The sequence below is a fragment of the Leptidea sinapis genome, chromosome 30 (genome assembly GCF_905404315.1).
Source record: "Leptidea sinapis chromosome 30, ilLepSina1.1, whole genome shotgun sequence".
NCBI classification, from domain to species: Eukaryota; Metazoa; Arthropoda; class Insecta; order Lepidoptera; family Pieridae; genus Leptidea; species Leptidea sinapis.
This window is the reverse complement of record NC_066294.1, coordinates 8866817-8886494: the sequence shown is the minus strand read 5'-3', so window position 1 is coordinate 8886494 and position 19678 is coordinate 8866817. Positions and strand designations below refer to the sequence as shown.

Genomic DNA, 19678 nt, shown 5'->3' with positions numbered 1-19678 from the left:
GGCTATATTTATCTGTTTAACGCGGCTATACGTTAGCTCTAGAACCTTTTATGTAGACAGAAAATAAAACACAACTCTGACAAAAATATTTAGTTGTATTAATTATTAAATTAGTGTGGTTGGTAACTTTATCTGAAAGAAGTAAGAGAAATCAAACATACTCTATGTTTGATTTCAGAGAGGGCAAATACAGAGTGTAGAGTAGGTATATTTCTCACCCCACGTTGACACCAAGGTGTGATACATGTATTATACAAGTTTCATGCAAATTTCAAACACAACGTTTATGTAATGTTTCCAAAATATAAAACTTGTTGCAGACAATATTTGTATGAAACTTGTTGGGTGAAATTGTTTGTGAACTGTTTGTTGTCTACATGTTTATGATCTCATATTTTTATACTTGTTATGGGCTTGTAGCTAAATTTGCAGAATTAATACACGTCAGTCTTGAAGTAGGTATAATGAATATTCATTAATCTCAATTGCCTACTGGAGTGCACAATTTGTTATTTTTTAAAGGGAAAACACTCACTTGTGGGATTAATTACACAAATTAAATTTATGAACGATGCGGGACTCGAACCAGCGAGCTCTCGCGTTCCGTGCGAGTGCTCTTCCACTGAGCCAACCGTTCGAGTGACGTATCGTTGATAAATCGTTTGAATGTAATTGCATCAAAAAATAATAAAATTTGCGGTTCCACACTCCTTTTTTCAAGTTCGTTTCAAAGATAACAAAAATTAATCTCTTATTTCTATATTGACACCAACTTCCATGTCTGGGTTGTCTTCAGTCAAATCTCTTGGTACACTTGGTAGCTCCTGGCTCGCTGGCGACCGTAAAGAATCAGGCTTATAGTTCATTTCACTCAATTTAGTTAAATAAATTAAGTCTTGTATTTTTTTCTTTAGGTCTAAAATATTTCTTTTCCTATTAACACCTCTTATCTCGAAAGCAACATATTCACCGAACACATCAAACTCATCTTTGGCTGGGCATTTGATGAGGTCGTCACGTGACCCCTTCATCGCAGACAGCACTTCTTTTTGCCTATCGTCTGAAGGCTTCCTTCTTTTCACACCCTTTTTTTCTGTGAAAATTGTATTTTTTTATTTTTACTGAATCTGAAGTGCAATAATTAATAATTTGTCTAAATATGTGTAGATCTACTAAATTTCGCAATGCAGCAATGAACGTAAGCGCATTGCAATTTTATTACAGACAGTTAAATTCTGCCACAGAACGCACACTTACTGTAAGGCGGTAAGGAGTTCCATTGATCATCATATTCGACTACGACAATAACTTGACGTTACTAACATATCCGGATAGCATAAAAAAGATTCGGCCGAGTGTCGTTAATTTGCTCCTAAGAATTGAAGAGTTTCGTTACTTTGTCATGGGTCCCATAATCAGAACGTAACCAAACTCTCACTAAACTACTTTTCAAGTATATAATTTCCAATAAAAAAGAATAATCGAAATCGGTTGGCGCGTTAAATTTGAATTTGAATTCGTAAATTTGTCGCGCACCTATAGTAAATTTAAGACTTTTATGGTTTTCTCATGGATGTCATAGTCCGACCTGGACAAACTTGCAATGGGACTACACTGGAAGCACGTACTTTCAAATAAAAATATATAAAAATAATAATTATCAAAACGGGATCAGCTAATAGAAAGTTTTGAGGTAACAAACATAAAAAAAACATACCGACGAATTGAGAACCTCCTCTTTTTTTGAATTCGGTTAAAAGTGACACATCCGATGCTCCCGATACACTAGGTATATGATAATCTTCGATCAGTGATACACTCAATAAGTTTGACGCTACATTGTCATTTTGTACCTGCGAATAGTTATTTTTATTATTATTTAAACGTGCTTAATTATTTCTACTATAAAGACTAACTTTTTTAAGATATCAGAAACAACACAAGAATGGATAAAATAAGTAAAGAATTTGAAACGAAATGGAACTACCCTCATTATATTGGAGCTTTAGATGGTAAACATGTACTACAGATAATAAAGCCAGAACAAATGTCCGGCCACATATGGAGTATTGCTGTCATCTCTGGTCTGGCGCACCCCAGTATCAGCTCGATCCATTTGACCGCGTGCAACGCAGAGCAGCTCGAATTGTAGGGTACCCAGAGCTCTGTGAAAGGCTGGATCACTTGGCGTGATCCACAATGAAGCGACATCTCTACGCAAAAGCTGTTTCACCTTATTCCTGCCGCCGAATCCCACCTTCGCACGACACGCCACAAATTAGGATATCATCTCCACCATCTGGATGTGTGGCGGTCCTCCATTGTGCGCTTTTCAAGGAGCATTCTTCCACGTACTACAAAGCTGTGGAATGAGCTTCCTTGTGCGGTGTTTCCGGGACGATACGACATGTGTACCTTCAAGAAAAGCGCGTACCCCTTCTTTAAAGGTCAGCTCCTGTAATTCCTCTGGTGTTGCAAGATAATGTGGGTGGCAGTGATCACTTAACACCAGGTGACTCGTACGCTCGTTTGTCCTCCTTTTTCCATAAAAAAAAACAAAGCGGCACTGAGTACTTTATTAGGTCAGTTTCATCTATCCAAATTAAATGAATGAATTATGAAAGTGTGCCACTAGATATACGAATTCAATACTAAAAAAACTTGAGAATTATTTATATTTTGACGTGACCCAAAACTCCGACCACCATTCTGTGACGTCACTATAGCAGAAATAATTTGATTTTAGCAACGATACGGACTATGATGATAAGGATGATTTAAATGTAAAACATTTTTTTTAGCATAAAGTGGACTTATTTTGAAGATATACTAGTACCAATTGGTATTCGAATCATCTAGTACCAATTGGTATTCGAATCATTACGATCATTAAAAATATATTTACAAAAAATTGAAGAATAGCTTATTACAAAAAGTCGTACAGCATAGCACTCATGGTGTTAGTGAATGCGCGATCGGTCCTGAGCATCTCTCTTAATTTCACTCCAGGTTTTTCCGTTTGATTTGGACCGCCACGTTTGCGTTTTCTTTGAGGGTTCCAATCTAGGGCTGGCCTCTGTATATGGTTGGGATCCCTCCGAAGTGTCTGGCCTATCCAGCTCCATAAGCGTCGTTTTATTTGTTGGTCGATTGGGACTTCATGACAGCGTTGTTAAAGATGATCGTTGGAAATGTCGGGCCAGTGAATACCAAGGAAATTTAGAAGCCATCGATTAACGAAAACGTGAAGTTGATGAGAGATGGGCTTTGTGACCTTCCACGTCTCACACCCATACATCAATACGGTCTTCACGTTGGACCGTAATATTTTGAGCTTAACTCTCCGTGTCAGTTTCCGTGAGTGCCATACGGATCGGAGCCGTGCGAAGGTTGCACAAATAAAATTTGAAAACAAAATTTTATAAACGATGCGGGACTCGAACTTGCTACCTCTCGCGGTCCGTGCAAGCGCACTTACCAACCGAGCCAACCATTTGAGTGACGTATCATTGATAAAATCTTCGTTCAACTCTCAGGTTGTGGCTCCATTTTGTTTTATAATTTTATTTGTGTGGCTGCATATTTTTTAACTGACTTAGGTGTATTGAGAAAATCACTATGCTTGATAAAAGATTTTAATTAAAAAACATGTTTTATTTAAAAAATATTAGCAAGTTTAATTATGGCACGATAAATTGTCTGCTCCATTTAGCATCCAATGCAGAGGGCTATCTTTGGAGTTTCCCTGCGAGATCGAATCAGAAATGAGGAGATCCGTAGCAGAACCAAAGTTACCACCCAAATGGTTGCAAAACCTCAAAAGTCCTCGAATGGCAACCACTTACTGGAAGACGTAATGTTGGACACTCCACAAGATGTACCGACGATCTGGTCAAGATCGCCGGAGTAGGTTGGATAAGGGCAGCGCAGGACCAATCGTCATGGCTATCTTCGGGGGGGCCTTTGTCCAGTAGTAGATGTCTGAGATGAAAAAATTGCCTGCAGTGTTCATTGGTTTGAATCCTACTCATGTCGAAATTTTAAGTATTATGCAATGATATTATAAAAATAATAATAGTATTAAAAGAGGTAGATATGTCACTAGCGCGCTGAATTGCCTAAATGGAGGCAATTGGCTCCTTTGGTAGTAGTCGCTCTCTCGATAGGAAAACGGTACGCACGCGTTTGTTGTTGACAGAATTGCTTACAATTTGATATAGGTACAAATGCCGTCTTGTGTTATGGGAAGATGCAAAAAAAATCCTAGAATTAAATACCACTGTTAAGAAATCATAACATTTTATTTGATTTCATTATTTCTCTAACAAAATAAATATGACATTGCCGATCCAAGCTGATCCAAGCCGAACTGCACAGTTCTTAAGAGGAAATACAACCGTGCCTCCAGATTTTTTAAGCGGCAAATCGCCCGTGCAATGTCAAAACACGTCGTCAAAATCGGCGAGCAGCTTTCCAGTTACCCGACCGGAACACGCAAGTTCTGGTCGTTGTCGAAAGCTGCTCTTGGTAACTTCAGCCAGCCGTCCATGCCGCCGTTGCACATGAGGAATGACACCCTGGCCCATACGGCAAAAGAGAAAGCCGATCTCTTGTGCACTCTTTTCGCCTCCAACTCGACTCTTGACGACAACGGAAAAACACCGCCGACCATCCCGCGGTGTCAGAGCTCTATGCCTGAAGTACAGTTCAGACAGAAAACTGTTAGGCGAGCTCTGTTTTCGTTGGACGTCAGGAAGTCGAGCGGGCCGGATGGCATTTCTCCAATCGTGCTTAGGACGTGTGCCCCTGAGTTGACGCCGGTGCTAACGCGTTTATTCCGGCACTCTTATTCTAAAGGCGTGGTCCCTGACTCATGGAAGTCTGCCCTTGTCCATCCGATCCAAAAAAAAGGAGACAGTTCGGATCCGGCAAACTACAGGCCTATTGCTATTACCTCCCTGCTCTCCAAAATCATGGAGAGCATAATCAGCCGTCAGCTCTTGGTATACCTACAGGGTGACCAATTGATCAACGACCGACAATACGGGTTTCGCCATGGTCGGTCGGCAGGTGATCTTCTGGTATACCTGACACATAGATGGGCTGCGGCTATTGAAAGCAAGGGGGAAGGCCTGGATATAGCGAAGGCCTTTGATCGTGTATGGCACAAGGCGCTCCTCTCCAAACTTCCATCATTTGGGCTTCCCGAGAGCTTGTGCAAGTGGACCTCCAGCTTCCTCACTGGGCGTAGCATACAGGTCATTGTCGACGGATATTGCTCGAACCCGAAGCCCGTGAATTCTGGAGTGCCCCAAGGCTGTGTGCTGTCTCCCACGCTGTTTCTTCTGCATATCAATGATATGTTGGACACCTCCAACATTCATTGCTATGCAGACGACAGCACTGGTGATGCCATATACACGGGCCATGCAGGTCTCTTTCGGGAAATCGTCTACCAGTGCCGGGAGAAACTTGTGTCTTCTATCGAGTCCTCTCTTGAGAAGGTCGCGCAATGGGGAAAATTGAACCTTGTCCAATTTAACCCCCAGAAGACTCAAGTTTGCGCGTTTACCACTAAAAAAACCCCATTTGTCGTATCACCGCTCTTCGACAACACTTCCCTCAAAGCCTCGCCTAGTATCGGAATACTGGGTCTCGAAATCTCGAGCGATTGCCAATTTCGTGGTCATCTGGAAGGCAAAGCCAAATTCTAAAAGAAAGCAAAGGCTTCAAAGAAACTGGGCGTCATTAATAGAGCACGGCAATACTTCAAGCCGGCCCACATACTAGCGCTCTACAAAGCGCAGGTCCGGCCACACATGGAGTCCACACACAGCTGTCATCTCTGGTCTGGCGCACCCCAGTATCAGCTCAATCCATTTGACCGCGTGCAACGCAGAGCAGCTCGAATTGTCGGGGACCCAGTGCTCTGTGAACGGCTGGATCACTTGGCGTTGCGTAGAGACGTCGCTTCATTGTGTGTCTTCTACCGCATTTATCACGGGGAGTGTTCCGAAGAGCTGTTTAACCTGATTCCTGCCGCCGAATTCCACCTTCGCACGACACGCCACAAGTTAGGATATCATCCTCACCATCTGGATGTGTGGCGATCCTTCACAGTGCGGTTTTCAAGGAGCTTTCTTCCACGTACTACAAAGCTGTGGAATGAGCTTCTTTGTGCGGTGTTTCAGGGACGATACGACATGGGTACCTTCAAAAAAAGCGCGTACACCTTCCTTAAAGGCCGGCAACGCTCCTGTGATTCCTCTGGTGTTGCAAGAGATTGTGGGCGGCGGTGATCACTTAACAACAGGTGACCCGTACGCTCGTTTGTCCTCCTATTCCATAAAAAAAAAACGCCGCAACGCGATTCGAGTCTCGAGTGCGAACATAGATTAACGAACAGAAATGACGAAATATGCTGTCTGTTGCGGGATGATTGAGATAGTATATTTTAGGAAATAATGTTGATGTAAAAAGGCGTTGTTGCAGTGAATGTAATACGAAATATAATATTTTTTTAATAAACAAGTTCGTATACAGGCAGCTGAACTATCAAACTACAAAAACAAGTTTAAGGGTAGGTAGCGGACGTAGACAGTGCTATTTGCTTACATAGGAGTTTTTTCAGTAGCACTGACCCTTTCGGTGTATTCCTTGCTAACTGCAGAAGAATCAATGGATCATCTTCTTCTTCTCCCATTATCTTATTATAATAAACCCTTAACAAAAAGACATTCATAAATAATATAAGACACTAAATATAATAATTGTAAACTTAGAACTTTTTGGGAGCCGTCGTTAGTAAAATTGAAAAAATGGGACCCTTACTGTACTGTATACATTTCGGTTTTGTTTTGTTAAATCTGTATGTTTTTTTATTATTTTATGTACAAATAATTGATATCATCAATGTATATATTGCTATGGCTATATATTTATTTATATATTTGGGCAACTAACAAATTACACACTTTACATGCTTAAACTTAAAATATAATAATAATATGGATAAGAGTTAATTCACTTATAAGCTACCACGGCATTCATAATTTTTAATATGCATATAGGACAGTAATTTTAACAATTTATAAACTATTACCTAAAAATATTGTAATATATTTAAAATAAAAATGAAATATGAAAACAAGTTTCTAAGTCACGTGTGTAAATTAAGCATTTTCTTTTTATATTAAGCAAGCGGAATGAATAAATCAATGTTATGCGATTTGGCCAGTGAGTTATATGATTTATAGAGCCTAGAAATAGTTGCGTTTTGACCCAGATTAGTCTTAGATTGTGGTACTACAAACATATATATGTATATATATTGTAATCAATGAGCGGACACGACAGACGTCCTGTACACACGTGTTAAATTTGAAAAATCGGTTCAGACGTTAGGAGACCACTTATATACGTAGAGAATTAAATGTCGACTGTATTGAGAATCTAAAACAATCTCAAATTTACTGGAACACTCTAAAAAAATCATCAAAATCGATCCAGCCATTTAAGAGGTACTTCAATTGTGAATCTCAACCATCCTCGAATCCACTTGAACACACACAGAAAATTTCATTCAAATCGGTCCAGCCGTTTAGGAAAAGTTCACTGTCAACACACGTATAGAATAATTATTTAATAATTGTAAAGATATTATTAAATCAAATTTTTATTAATCAATGCCACTTTATTTACGTAATTTCAATGGAGTTTTAGTCATTTATAACTTTTACTACTTGAATGAATCGTATTTTAGGCATAAATCACGATGTACGGTAAAAAATCATATCTGATGAATTATTCTGTATTTTTTCTATTCAAATACGAAGCAATTAGCAAACTAGATTTATCTCTTTTTCGCTTGCAATAATTGCATTTGCTATCCTTCTTTGACGCATAATCGTAATGAAGTGTGCTATTGCAATGTTAAATTATTCATGTGTGTGATAGTGTATCATTTACAAACACCGTATGTTATCTAGGTGACCTATCTATGCATTTAAATATCATTCGTATTGTGTCCAACTATGTTAAAATCAAAAAGCACTTACCTCAGGTAAATTATTATGTCTTAAAAAACCTAGCGGCTTAAAGGCATACCAGAGGCTGACGTATGCATCATCGGTACCGCGTCCTGATTTAGTTCTTATTTTATTTACTTCCCTATTAAACTGATTCTTAAGGTTTGTAATCTTTTTGTCAATATCGTTAGCATTAAGGTCCATTTGCAGAGCAATTGCTGCCAATGCGTCTTTTTTTTTCTGACGATCTTTATAAGCTTCAGTTTTCACATTCCACAGGCATTCATGTACATGTAAGAGCTCAATGAGATCTAAGGTTTGTTTCTTTGACCACTCCATTTGTCTTCTTCTTTTCCACTTTAATAATAAAATGCAGTCTGTCCGTTAAATGTTTAAAACTTTATCCAACAAGCATGGATACAATATAAAACTTGTTTTAAACAAGTATTAAACATAACCTTCACTAAAATTGACAATACTTGTTAACAACGTGTATGTCACTAACGCTGTCAATGTATCAGACTGGATCAAACATGTCTCAGACTCAATATTATGTGCAAGCAGATGTGTTGTGTGCAGATTGTTGGCAACAAACAAGTTTTATTTTAGTTAGACTTGTTTCTTGGTGTAAACGAGGGGTGAGCTTAATTTACACACAAGATACCTTCAACATTTGAAGAGAGTATAGATTAATAAAAATTAAAAAAATATATGAATTTGATATTTCATCCAACATTTTGTTATATTTGACAGATTCGTTTTGGCTGCGTTCAGGAACGCCGAGTTTTGTGGTTTTGGGGACCAACAGAGACAATTCAACCTAAATACCACGTGCTACTGGGGATATGATTTGATCATGAATAACAGCCGGCAACAAAATATAACAACATTATAAATGGCGGTCATAGAGGAGTGAGGTCAAGGCAGAAAGGGATTTGTCGACAAAATAGTAAATACCTGCCCGGAGATATTGTACCTTCTTTACTATTAAAAATGCGCCATCTGTGGACTTAATTATATAATATCAGGCCTATCTCGCTCCCAGTGTAGGTGTCGAAAACGTCAGGTTGTACTTGCGGCTGACACGCCAGCTATCTACTATCTAGTAATTATATGCCCAAGGCAGTCTCGTAAATAAAGCTCGTAAAAAAAAGCTCCAAGCGGGAAGGGTTACAGAAAAATCAAGATGACATTTTCATATTACTACACTAGATGGCGGTTTAACAAAAAAAAGATCAAACATCAAAAATATGATTTTATGACTAATAAATAATAATTAAGTTTATGTAGTATGCACCACATTTTGTTTTGATTTCACCTATTTGGGCTATTTGTCTGTTGTTAACAAAACGATTTTGGTTTTAATTTATTTGATGATCGTATAGAAGAGGCGTAGAAGCAGAATTTAAAGTGTTACTTTGGATGTGTTTTTGATGGTAAGTACGAAATCATCGAAGTGATTTATTCATTCTACCTCTCAAACAAGCTTTAAAGAATTAGGTCCACTATATCATTTCCCTAAGTCACTATGGCCTCACATGAAAAGATTAATTTTTGGAAACTGTAGTGAGACAATACACTCAAACGTTGGGTGACAACTGTATTTTGTAACTACATGCTATAGGCATTTCGAGTCATGTTACTGCTTACCAAGTAAGCTACTTAGGAGGAATACAATACTTACATTGGATATAGGTATGTTGATATCTGTTATGTAAAAAAAATACTTAGTACGATAGTTTTGACAAAGTAAAAATATGAAAAAAAACCAAAGTTGCTTAAAAACAAATTGGACAGTTGGATAAAGATAAATATAACTTTCAAAGTGATCTTCATTACGCAAAATGGCTTTCAAAAAGATTGAAGATATGATGCTGCATATCCACAAATAAATAAATATAGTTTTGGACATACTATATTTATTTATTTAGATTTATTCAAAAAACAATAACAAACTTTGTTTTTACATCAAAGTTTTATGTATTCCTGGGACCATATCTTTACAATAAACTAAACTCAATAACAAACATCTATCCCCTAAATTATATTCATTGTAAGAAGGCTCCAAAATATGTCCTATGAAGATACAGAAAAATTACTAATAGTGTTAAAATAAACATTATTTTTTATTTTTATTAGTTTATAGGCATTACTTTGAAGAAATTGATTACTTAACCTGTTGATTAATTTATACCTTTCTACTTTGTTAAGTTTCTATTTTTTGTGCTTATTTAGTTTTAATATAAGCTCTTTACGCCTGAAACACAGGTTTACCTAGTTCAGGCACAGTGCTAACTAGCTTTTAAGTAAAACTTGTATTATTATTCTTATTTTGTATTTTAATAATGTCTTAGTAAATAAATTGAATTGAAAATTGAATTGAATTGATTTATATATAATACATGCTAAAAATATTTATTTTCTGAATTTGATTACAATAATCATCGAAGAACAGTGCTATATAGTGTAGTATGCTATATAGCTGGAACTTCGATTGAACCTTGACCAGCTGTTATTTTTCCTGAAGTCCTGTTGCTACTAATTCTACTTTATTATTCTACAATTACTTTGTTTGTGAGTAATATTTAAAATCTGTGATACATGCTTAGAAATAAGGGTACAAGGTAAATGTGAGATTAAGATTGTATTTATATGTGGCCATTTGACACCTTAAGAGTCAGTAATTATTATTTATGAAATGTTAATTCTATTGAATATAAAAATGCCCCACATGTCATATCATGACAGACCACTACTATGTGCCGTTGTAGAAGCATTGTGTTGGAAGGCCTATTGCAGATGACACACTTTTTGTGCTATCAAGTCTGCGGCACACAAAAAGTCTGCATTGGGTGCAAAATGTCTTTGGCAGATATTTCACAGACTCAACACACACTATGTACACTTTCGCTCATTTTGTCCGCAGAACTGTAGGGATGTACATGCAATGGAAGTACAGAGATTGTGGTGTATTATTTCGTACTTGAGATATAAAAAAGAAGAATAAATAGAGAATTTTGGGTTCATCCTATTCTTTCGAACCATTATTAAAAGGACTGTTTCATATTAAAAATTCAGTTCTAAAACTATCCAAATCTGCCAAAGATGTATCATACAGTGCTGTTCTGTTTTCTATTTCTAGAATCAACATCGATACATTGTTGTCTAGCACCATGATACATGTCAATCACTAGCAAGTGCAGACGACATACTAAAGTGAGCGTCGTCTGCATTAGCGCATGTTACCGCGAACATTATAAGTTTTTGGCACACTTTTTGTGTGGCGCGTTGTGGCGCGGTCTATCAGATCTTGGAGGATATTTTGTGTCAGACTTTTTGTGCGTCATTTGCGGTTTTGCATATAATTCTATATGTTTTATTATCACATACTAAAAAGTGCGTCACAGATAGTCTGTTCACTGTTGTCTGCGATAGGCCAAATGGAGATTTTTTTTTAATGGCAGGAAATGAGATAGTAATTGGCCACCATCACCACATCATAAGCACAAAAAGATGGTACTTATGTCATTAAATATGAAAAAGTACCATTATTAAATTCTCTCGCTCTTTTATGATACAGCGGATATCCCTTGTCATTGTGGACAGTCTCTTGGGAGTCTATATTTTTTTTTATGGAATATGAGGACAAACGAGCGTACGGCTCACCTGTTGTTAAGTGATCACCGCCGCCCACAGTCCCTTGCAACAACAGAGGAATCACAGGAGCGTTGCCGGCCTTAAGGAAGGTGTACGCGCTTTTTTTGAAGGTACCCATGTCGTATCGTCCCGGAAACACCGCAAAAGGAAGTTCATTCCACAGCTTTGTAGTACGTGGAAGAAAGTTCCTTGAATCTCCTCTGTAATTTTGGACGGTCTCTTGGGAAGTCTGTATTATCGTTATTATTATTTCCCTACGAACTCTAATATTCTATTTCATCCCCATGTAGGTCAAAGTTTCAAAAATGCTCGAACAAATGTTTATGAATTACTACTTATCAAGTGCCTAAATACAAAGTTTATGGTTTTATCTCCAAAATTGACGTATTTCAATATAAACTTCCATCCCCTATTTCAACCCCTCCATTTATTTTTTCGCAATTAAAAGCAGCCTATGTCCTTTTCCAAGTTCTAGTCTATCTCTGTATAAAATTTTATCAAAATCAGTTCGGTTGTTTGGGCGTGAAAGCGTAACAAACAAACATACATTCACATTTGTAATATTAGTAGGGATAGTTTTTATTAATTTATTGTAAGTTAAATAGAATAATTTGTCAAAATCCCAGAATAGAATTTACAAAATGTATTATTAAATTATCAACGAGCATAATTATTCAAAGTTGGTGTGAGGGAATAAATTGTATTTTAAATGAAAAACTTAACACTTTCACACATTGTATAGTTAAGCACAAAAAATGCCCTGATATAATATTTTATTTTAAATAGAATTTGGTTTTATTTATTTTTATTTATGGCACTATTTCGTGGGTTTTTTGCAAGTATTTTTCAAACATACATTTCAGTAAATAATATTAGTATATTATAATAATTATTAACAGGAAGAACAATTTTAAACCAACGCAATGTAGTAAGGTTTTTAATAAAACTAGCCCAGACACCGCCATCTATCGAGAAGGGTAGGAAAATAATAACTGAGTAGTCTCCAGTTGTAGTGCTTCTTTTTCCTTTCTTTTCTTTTATATTTAATATTAAGATAACATTTGTTTTCATTTACTTATTATGTTTGAATGTCTGGTAAAGTTTTACTTCCAAAAGAATTCATTTTCAATCAATCAATTCATTACCAGTCTAAATTAAATACAATTTCGGTTTTAGGTTCTTCCAATAACCGACTGTGGTGACACTGACTGTGCCTCCTCATCGCCCTTGCTGAACTACGGTTGGTATATATGCACCGTTTTTTTTTTTTTAACTTTTAGCGTAAAGCAGTTCCATATGTAACATTTAGAAGAACGTAATATGACACCACCGGTACATATGGAACAGCGACGAAATCTACACGACCTTATTCGATTTCTCGCCTTATTTTGTTATTAGAAATTCGTTTTTTTTTGTTTGAACTCATAATAGAATAAAAGTCCGTTAAATTCTGTACAAATTAGAGATATCTTTGTCTGCTTTTTATTATTTATTTATTCCGGAATATGTTGAAATACTTTTATTTTACTTGAAAAACTATCGCAAAATATATTTATTTTGTCCAAATGTAATATAAATACATGTTAAACATACACAAGCAATCTCGCACTTCAAGGTCCATCAAGGTCAGGGGATTCTTTTTAGTCTTTCGGAATGAATATCTCAAATTATTACTATGAAAGCTAGTATATTCTAGTTTTATTTAAGAAAGAACATATAAAGATGAAGATAAAACTATAAACACTTTTAAATAGAACTAATGTTTTACATTGAAAAGTTTATTAAGTAAAATAATTTACATTTAAAATATAACGCTTTTTCAACTTTGTGTCGTGTTTGTAAAATAAAATAAAACACAATATGAATAATTTATGTTTTTATTGTCTTGATAGCTTTCAGATACATTTATTGAAATTATGCTAACTATAAGCATTGTTTTAATACACGTAAAATAATATGCAAAGATAAACTTTAGCGTGCGATAAATTCGCGAAAAATCACTCTGTAATCAACCGTACTTAGCTTAGAGTGATCGGATCGCGAAGGGTTAATGATTACTAAATTTCTTTTTTTTTTATTGACACGAAGGAAGCGAAGAAGAAGAGGACGATGAAGAAGTTGAGGCTCAGCTTGTGGTCCCCAGAAGTCTTCGCCTGTTTTTCAGTCAGGCCGTCGAAGATACCCCGGAGGAAGCCGTATGCTCTAGTGTGGTTACGATGGCTGTGAAACTGAGCATGGGCAACATCCATGGGCCAACCACACTCTTCCAATTTGACTGGCACGTTTTTTCAGCTGTCCCTATTTCCCCACAATTAAGGAGAGAGCAGTTTATTGGTGCAAGTGGCCCCATGATTGGTGCTACCGCATCACCTATGCTGCATTTCAAGCGATATGGGATAGGCCAATCATGGAGCACATTGCAAATGCAACCAATAGATATGCAAAAGAATATGCCACCTATCTCTTTAATCGAGGGGAAATGGGGCCAGCTAGTCGGATAATGCAGTGACGCGGACGAATTATACATTTATTTTGCTCCTGTTATCGCAATGGGTATTGTAGTAAAATCACGTTTAGAGGACTGTTGGACGACAGACAAGACAATCTTCTCGACGCCAGGCTTTTCTATTTCTATGCCCTTCGAACGCTTCCAACTACGATCTCGGTGTCTCCATTTTAATAATAATTCCCAATTTTCGTCCAAAATTTTTAAAATACAGCCCATTGTCCAACATTTACATTTAAAGTTTCCAGCTTATACAGTTCAAGCCAAAATATCGATACACTGGTTGAATACTTGACCCAGTGGAAGGGGTGGCTGGACATCAAGCAATTCATTCTCAATAAAGCCTCAGCAGTAGGATAAAGAGGTCTACGAGGCCTGTGATTTCCTATCCTCCTCCCTCCGTACCAACCGTCAATTTGTACCAGATCAAGTTACAAACTTGAAAAAGTCTGAAATGAGGAAGGGTCAAGTGTGCGGATGCACTTCGGGAGATGTTGACTAGATGTTATGGCGGGATAAAAACCGTGTGGCGATGATCTCGACGTACTATGGGGTCGCCGATTCCGACAACAAACCCGTCCTCATCAAGGACTACAATTTTTGAAATGGGGGGGGGGGGTAGACAAGAAAGACAGAAAGACCAGATGCTATCCATGTACCCAATGGAGCGTACGCGATCAAAGATCTGGTACAAAAAAGGCGCCTTGTAAATGTTAGCATTTTGAATGCTTACATGATTCATCAACACTTCGCACCCATAACAGACCACCAGGGGTTCCGTCAAGGAATTGGTCACTCAACTCCTGCAACTCTAACAGCGGAGATCAGTGCTCCCTATTGTCACCTTACGTGGGGTGTTGAAATTTTCGGCTGAGGTTCTTTCGCACTTCCCCACAGCAGTCCCGACACTTCCAATCGGCATGAAGGCAGGCAGACAAAGACGCATATGGTGCATATGCAAAAAGAGGACCCATTTTGTGTGCCGTGCATGCAACGTTGCTCTTTGTTTTAATACGCCGTCTTCTTGCTTCATATTACACCACCCTTAAACACAACAGATGAACACCATGCAAGAACATTATACAGATATTTTATTGATTACAGGGATTTATAGATATATTTTGTGAACAATTATTGTATTACAACATGCTTTTTGAGAATTGTATGTCTTAAGTGATATATTCAGCTATAAATAAAAACATAATTTTCTGATTGGAATTGTTTTATTTAAAAAATATACATAATTCAATACAAATTCACCAATTATTTTTCTTTCCTCCTACTTTACGTAGATCACAGTTATTCATTTTTACTGTCAAGACGACTTCTAGTTTACGAATTTCAAGATAATTTTCATTAAATATTCCTTGGCGTTCCTTCAGAATAACAAGATATTTGAAAAACAATGCAACTTTTCGAACCCGTCGCAGCCTCTCGTTTCAAGGTCTGTCAGATGGCCGGCGGAAGTGCGGGAGGCGCCCGCGCACGTCACGCCGTTTGATAGGATAACAATGTTGTACGCGAGTGACTTATCTATATCTTGTTATATAACAGCCGTTTTCAATAACGTATCTAATATCGGATATATTGCAAGTAAGCATGTAAGTAAGTATAAAAGGATAGGTTTGCCTATCTCTACCTAGTAATTAAGTAAGTAATGTCTCTGTCTAGTAAGTTAAACTATGGACAGATAGTTATTGAAAACGGCCGTAAGTGTATTATCTATGCTAGTAATGTATTTTGTGCCACTAGGGACAAAAGAGCGCGCAGTGACTACGCGCGAGTTTTGCTCGTCACCTACTTCACTGCATTCATTGCGATCCAAAAATAATTTTTTTGTCTTCCTAAAGACACTGAAAGGTAATCTTTGTACTATTATATATTCTTTGGTAATATTAACCGGGCTACTTGGTACCGTACACTTAGAATATAGCGTCAATATTCTAAGACCGTACGGCTCATCAAACTTAGCCCCCCAAAAAAAATTTTTTTCTATTTTTGAATTTTCAATATCGCATATCGTTAGTTGTAGTTTGTTCTTAATTGTTCGCTATAAATAATTGTTTGTTCTTTTGTTGTTTATTTAAAAACAATTAATTAAAAATGGGGGAAACGCCTACTATTTGGTTCTGGCACTCGCCGGCCGCTGCCGCGGCGTTTTAACTGTTCTAACATAACCTAACCTAACCAATTTTAATGAATTGCAAATTAAAAAAAAAATCGAGAACAATCAAATGTTTATAGAGAACAATCAAGAACAAATGGCGAACTAACGATGTAATAAAAAAAAATAAAAAAAAAAAATCTGTGGGGCTAACTTTCTTGAGCTATACCGTACCCGTACCTCACCTTAGTTACCATCATAGATAATGAATTACTGGAGTCAAAGAGGATGTAAATACTATGTAGAGGCGGCACTGCCTAAATAAAAATTGAAATTTGATTTAGTATGGAACGTGCAGTGATTTGACAAAAGTTTTGCGTAACTTAAAAAAACAACATGTTTAACCAAATTATTATGTTTATTGCTTTTCAAAATAATCTCCTTTACATTTTTATTTTATTTATTTATTTTATTTAATATTTTTAAGAAAGCCAACAGCTGGTTTTACATACATTTAAATAATTAACAGTAGTAATCAAATTTTTTATGCGATCGAACCATTTTTTAAAACAGGAGGACCACAGATCTGAAGGCACGTTGTCTACGTGCTGATTGAACGCTATCACTGCCTCTTCGGAATTGGTAATAGTGTAAAGCTAAAAATGACTTAGTTTTGTTGGCCGTGTGTGAAGAAGCGTTGTCATGGCGTAGGGAACGCTGCTTTTTGCTCGTCTTTCGCGAACATTTTGTAACACCCTGGGTAAACAAATGGTAGAATACCACTGGGAATTAACACTATTTTGATCTTTAAGTGGAATTGTGCAGATGGGACCCGTAGCTGAGAAAAAAATGCCATCTTTTTTTACCAACGTTTGAATAGAATAGAAACACACTTTATTAGCAATAAAAAACACAAAAAACAATCATTTACAATATTAATTAAAATCTTAAAATACTAAATTAAATAACGTAACAAATATTATAAAAAATTAAAAATAAATAAATAAAAATAACAGTGAGCGTGATTGCCTGATAAAAGGAGCTGACTCAGTATATTGTTGTGTCAGTGTAGAAGACACCAACAGAACACTGGTTTTCAGCAGCCCCTCGTGACATTTGAAGTAGAAAGTTCTTTTAGTTTTCCCATTGCAAATTAATTTGCGTAGGTATCAGTATCATAAGTAGTGTAATAAAATAAAAATAAATAAATAATTGTAATAATAATAAATTTTAAATCATAGTATAATCTCTTCGTAACTGTATATAATATGTATAATAAAAGTAGCATTAGGTACTATAAATGAGATATAAATATATTGGTGAACATTAAATAATGATAGAAATACAGAATTGTGTTAATTTATAAGATACATTGCACATCAAGGATATTATATAATGATTCTAAAATAGTTTTTTTATATTTCAATCTAAAATTTTGGACATTTTTTAATAGTCTTAATGGTGGCGGTAAATTATTCCAGCACTTAGTAGCACTGTATCGAAAACTACCCCTGAACGCTGTTGAATGATGCCGGGGCACCGCTAATATCTGCGAGGCAGATCTGGTCTTTATATTATTAGCACTGCGTTGCCCTAGCCATTCAAGTTTATTATACAATCGCCTGCCTCACTTGTTGGCCTGTCCTCATTTTCAAACACCAATACACAAGATTGCTGTTTCTTTTCGGGTTCAAAACAATTTTGTTTTCACGTTTTCTGTTATTTCCATGTTTCGTCTCCTGTGACAATGTCATAAACAGCATTAGAATGTCCGTCATTAGAAGGTCGTACTTCAATAGAATCTGTGAACACCATTCCACGCGAGCCCGCTTCTGCTCCGCTGTCAGTTCATGAGGGATCCAACACATAGCTTCCGAACTTTCAATTCTTCGTGTAAAATTTTCTGAATTTGACTCATACCAATCCCCAATAGTCCTCGAATCGTCTGATAGGTAATCCGTGGTTTTTCTTCAATTAGCCGCTTAACAGTAGCCGGTTCAGTTCAGTTCACGAAATTCGGCATATGAAGAAACCTGACCTCTCTCAAATTCAGCAAACCATCGCCTCACGGTTCTCAATCTAGGTGCTTCTCTCCCAAAAGCATTTTGAAGACGAGCGGAAGTTTTGCGAAGAGGGAGGACTTTTAAAGTTATAAAAAATCATCGCTCTATAATCTTTTTGACTTAATTCCATTTTCGTTGCGTACCTAGTACGTACGTACGTAACTTTGATGTGGGATAAAAAAGCAATTGACAAATGATTTCCCCCCAATTTTTTTATTGTATTACTGAAGATTGCAAAGTGTCACAAAATATATCATTCGAAATTCAAATAGTTCCGATTAGCTAGAAGTGCAAAACTTTTAGTGCGCCCCATGTAGTAGTAATTACAGTACCTATGGCGATTGGCGAAAAAGTCCGGCTAAGTCTGAAAGCGAACAGTTGCTTAAAACGTAGTGGATTTCGGCTATCTCCGTTTTTTACAGGGTTGTAGCCGTCATCTGTCAATCTATCAATGTCTGCGCGTTTCATACAATCGAGTGAATCGCTTTTTTCTTAGAGAGTTTCGGCTCCAGGCCATAAATTAAAAAAAAAAGAGTTTCGCTAGGCTGACTGGAGTTACCATGGAAACCGCGTCACAACATTATGATCAAGCATATTTGTTGTGCTGGTAATATTTTAAGGATATAAAAGATGTTAGAGATGCGATATAGTGTATCTAGACAGGGCCTTGATAAGCCACGTACGGCTATAATAGACGAAGATGAAGCCTTATACGCCGGGTTCAATGACGTGGCGCCGGCTTTGGATACGAGAGGCATCCGGGAAGATACGGCACTGCAACAGACCCTGAGGACAGCTGGCATCGGAAGACAGATGCCAAGTAGAACGGGAACTGGTGTAAGTTATTAAATTGTTGCATACGACTAACGGTAGTTCCTGCCTGCGACTTCATACCGTAGGGCTCACTAAGATCTATGAGCTAAGGGTTCGAATCCCGGTAGCTGCAAATATTTGTTAAACGAAATTGAATGTTTGTTTCCGAGTCATTCGTATGTTTTAGTAATTAGTAGGTATTATATTTTACATTGTCTGGTACCCATAGTACGGGATCTATATCTAGTTTGGGACTAGATAATTTGTTTGAAAGAGCAACACTCATTATTAAATCCCATTCACTATATTATATGTATTATAATTTTTTTGACATCTTTACATACCAAAGTTTTGTGGCTGTAAATTTACCTATTTGCTGTTTTTTTATTATTATTATTGTAGTCGCATGCCAAATACATCTTATATTATGACACATGATACGAAAGGTAATTCACAAATACATACAAAATCTCTAAAAGGCTGGAATTTCCTGTGATTCCTCTGCTTT

At 36.8% G+C, this 19678-nt stretch overlaps 1 protein-coding gene and 2 long non-coding RNA genes across 4 annotated transcripts in view; 2 read left to right on the top strand and 1 right to left on the bottom strand.

The window, feature by feature from the left end:
• Positions 1-119: 119 nt before the first annotated feature.
• Positions 120-8687, bottom strand: LOC126973733 (uncharacterized). Its single transcript, XR_007731412.1, has 3 exons — positions 8058-8687; positions 1718-1853; positions 120-1093 (listed from the first exon to the last, which is right to left on the bottom strand). It is a non-coding gene; the product is annotated as an uncharacterized LOC126973733 (long non-coding RNA).
• On the top strand, positions 8584-15402 carry LOC126973731 (uncharacterized). Of its 2 annotated transcripts, XR_007731409.1 has the most exons (4): positions 8584-8665; positions 8781-9463; positions 12861-12924; positions 13773-15402. It is a non-coding gene; the product is annotated as an uncharacterized LOC126973731 (long non-coding RNA). The 2 variants fall into 2 exon arrangements; XR_007731410.1 differs by lacking the exons at positions 8584-8665; positions 8781-9463 and adding an exon at positions 10367-10601.
• Positions 15403-18136: 2734 nt separating this feature from the next.
• LOC126973684 (intraflagellar transport protein 88 homolog) overlaps positions 18137-19678 on the top strand; it is a 43479-nt gene continuing 41937 nt past the window's right edge. Inside the window, exon 1 of the mRNA XM_050820999.1 lies at positions 18137-19194. Within this exon, the coding sequence (XP_050676956.1) occupies positions 18988-19194 (207 nt within the window). The 5' untranslated portion in view covers positions 18137-18987. The remainder of the gene's footprint in view (positions 19195-19678) is intronic.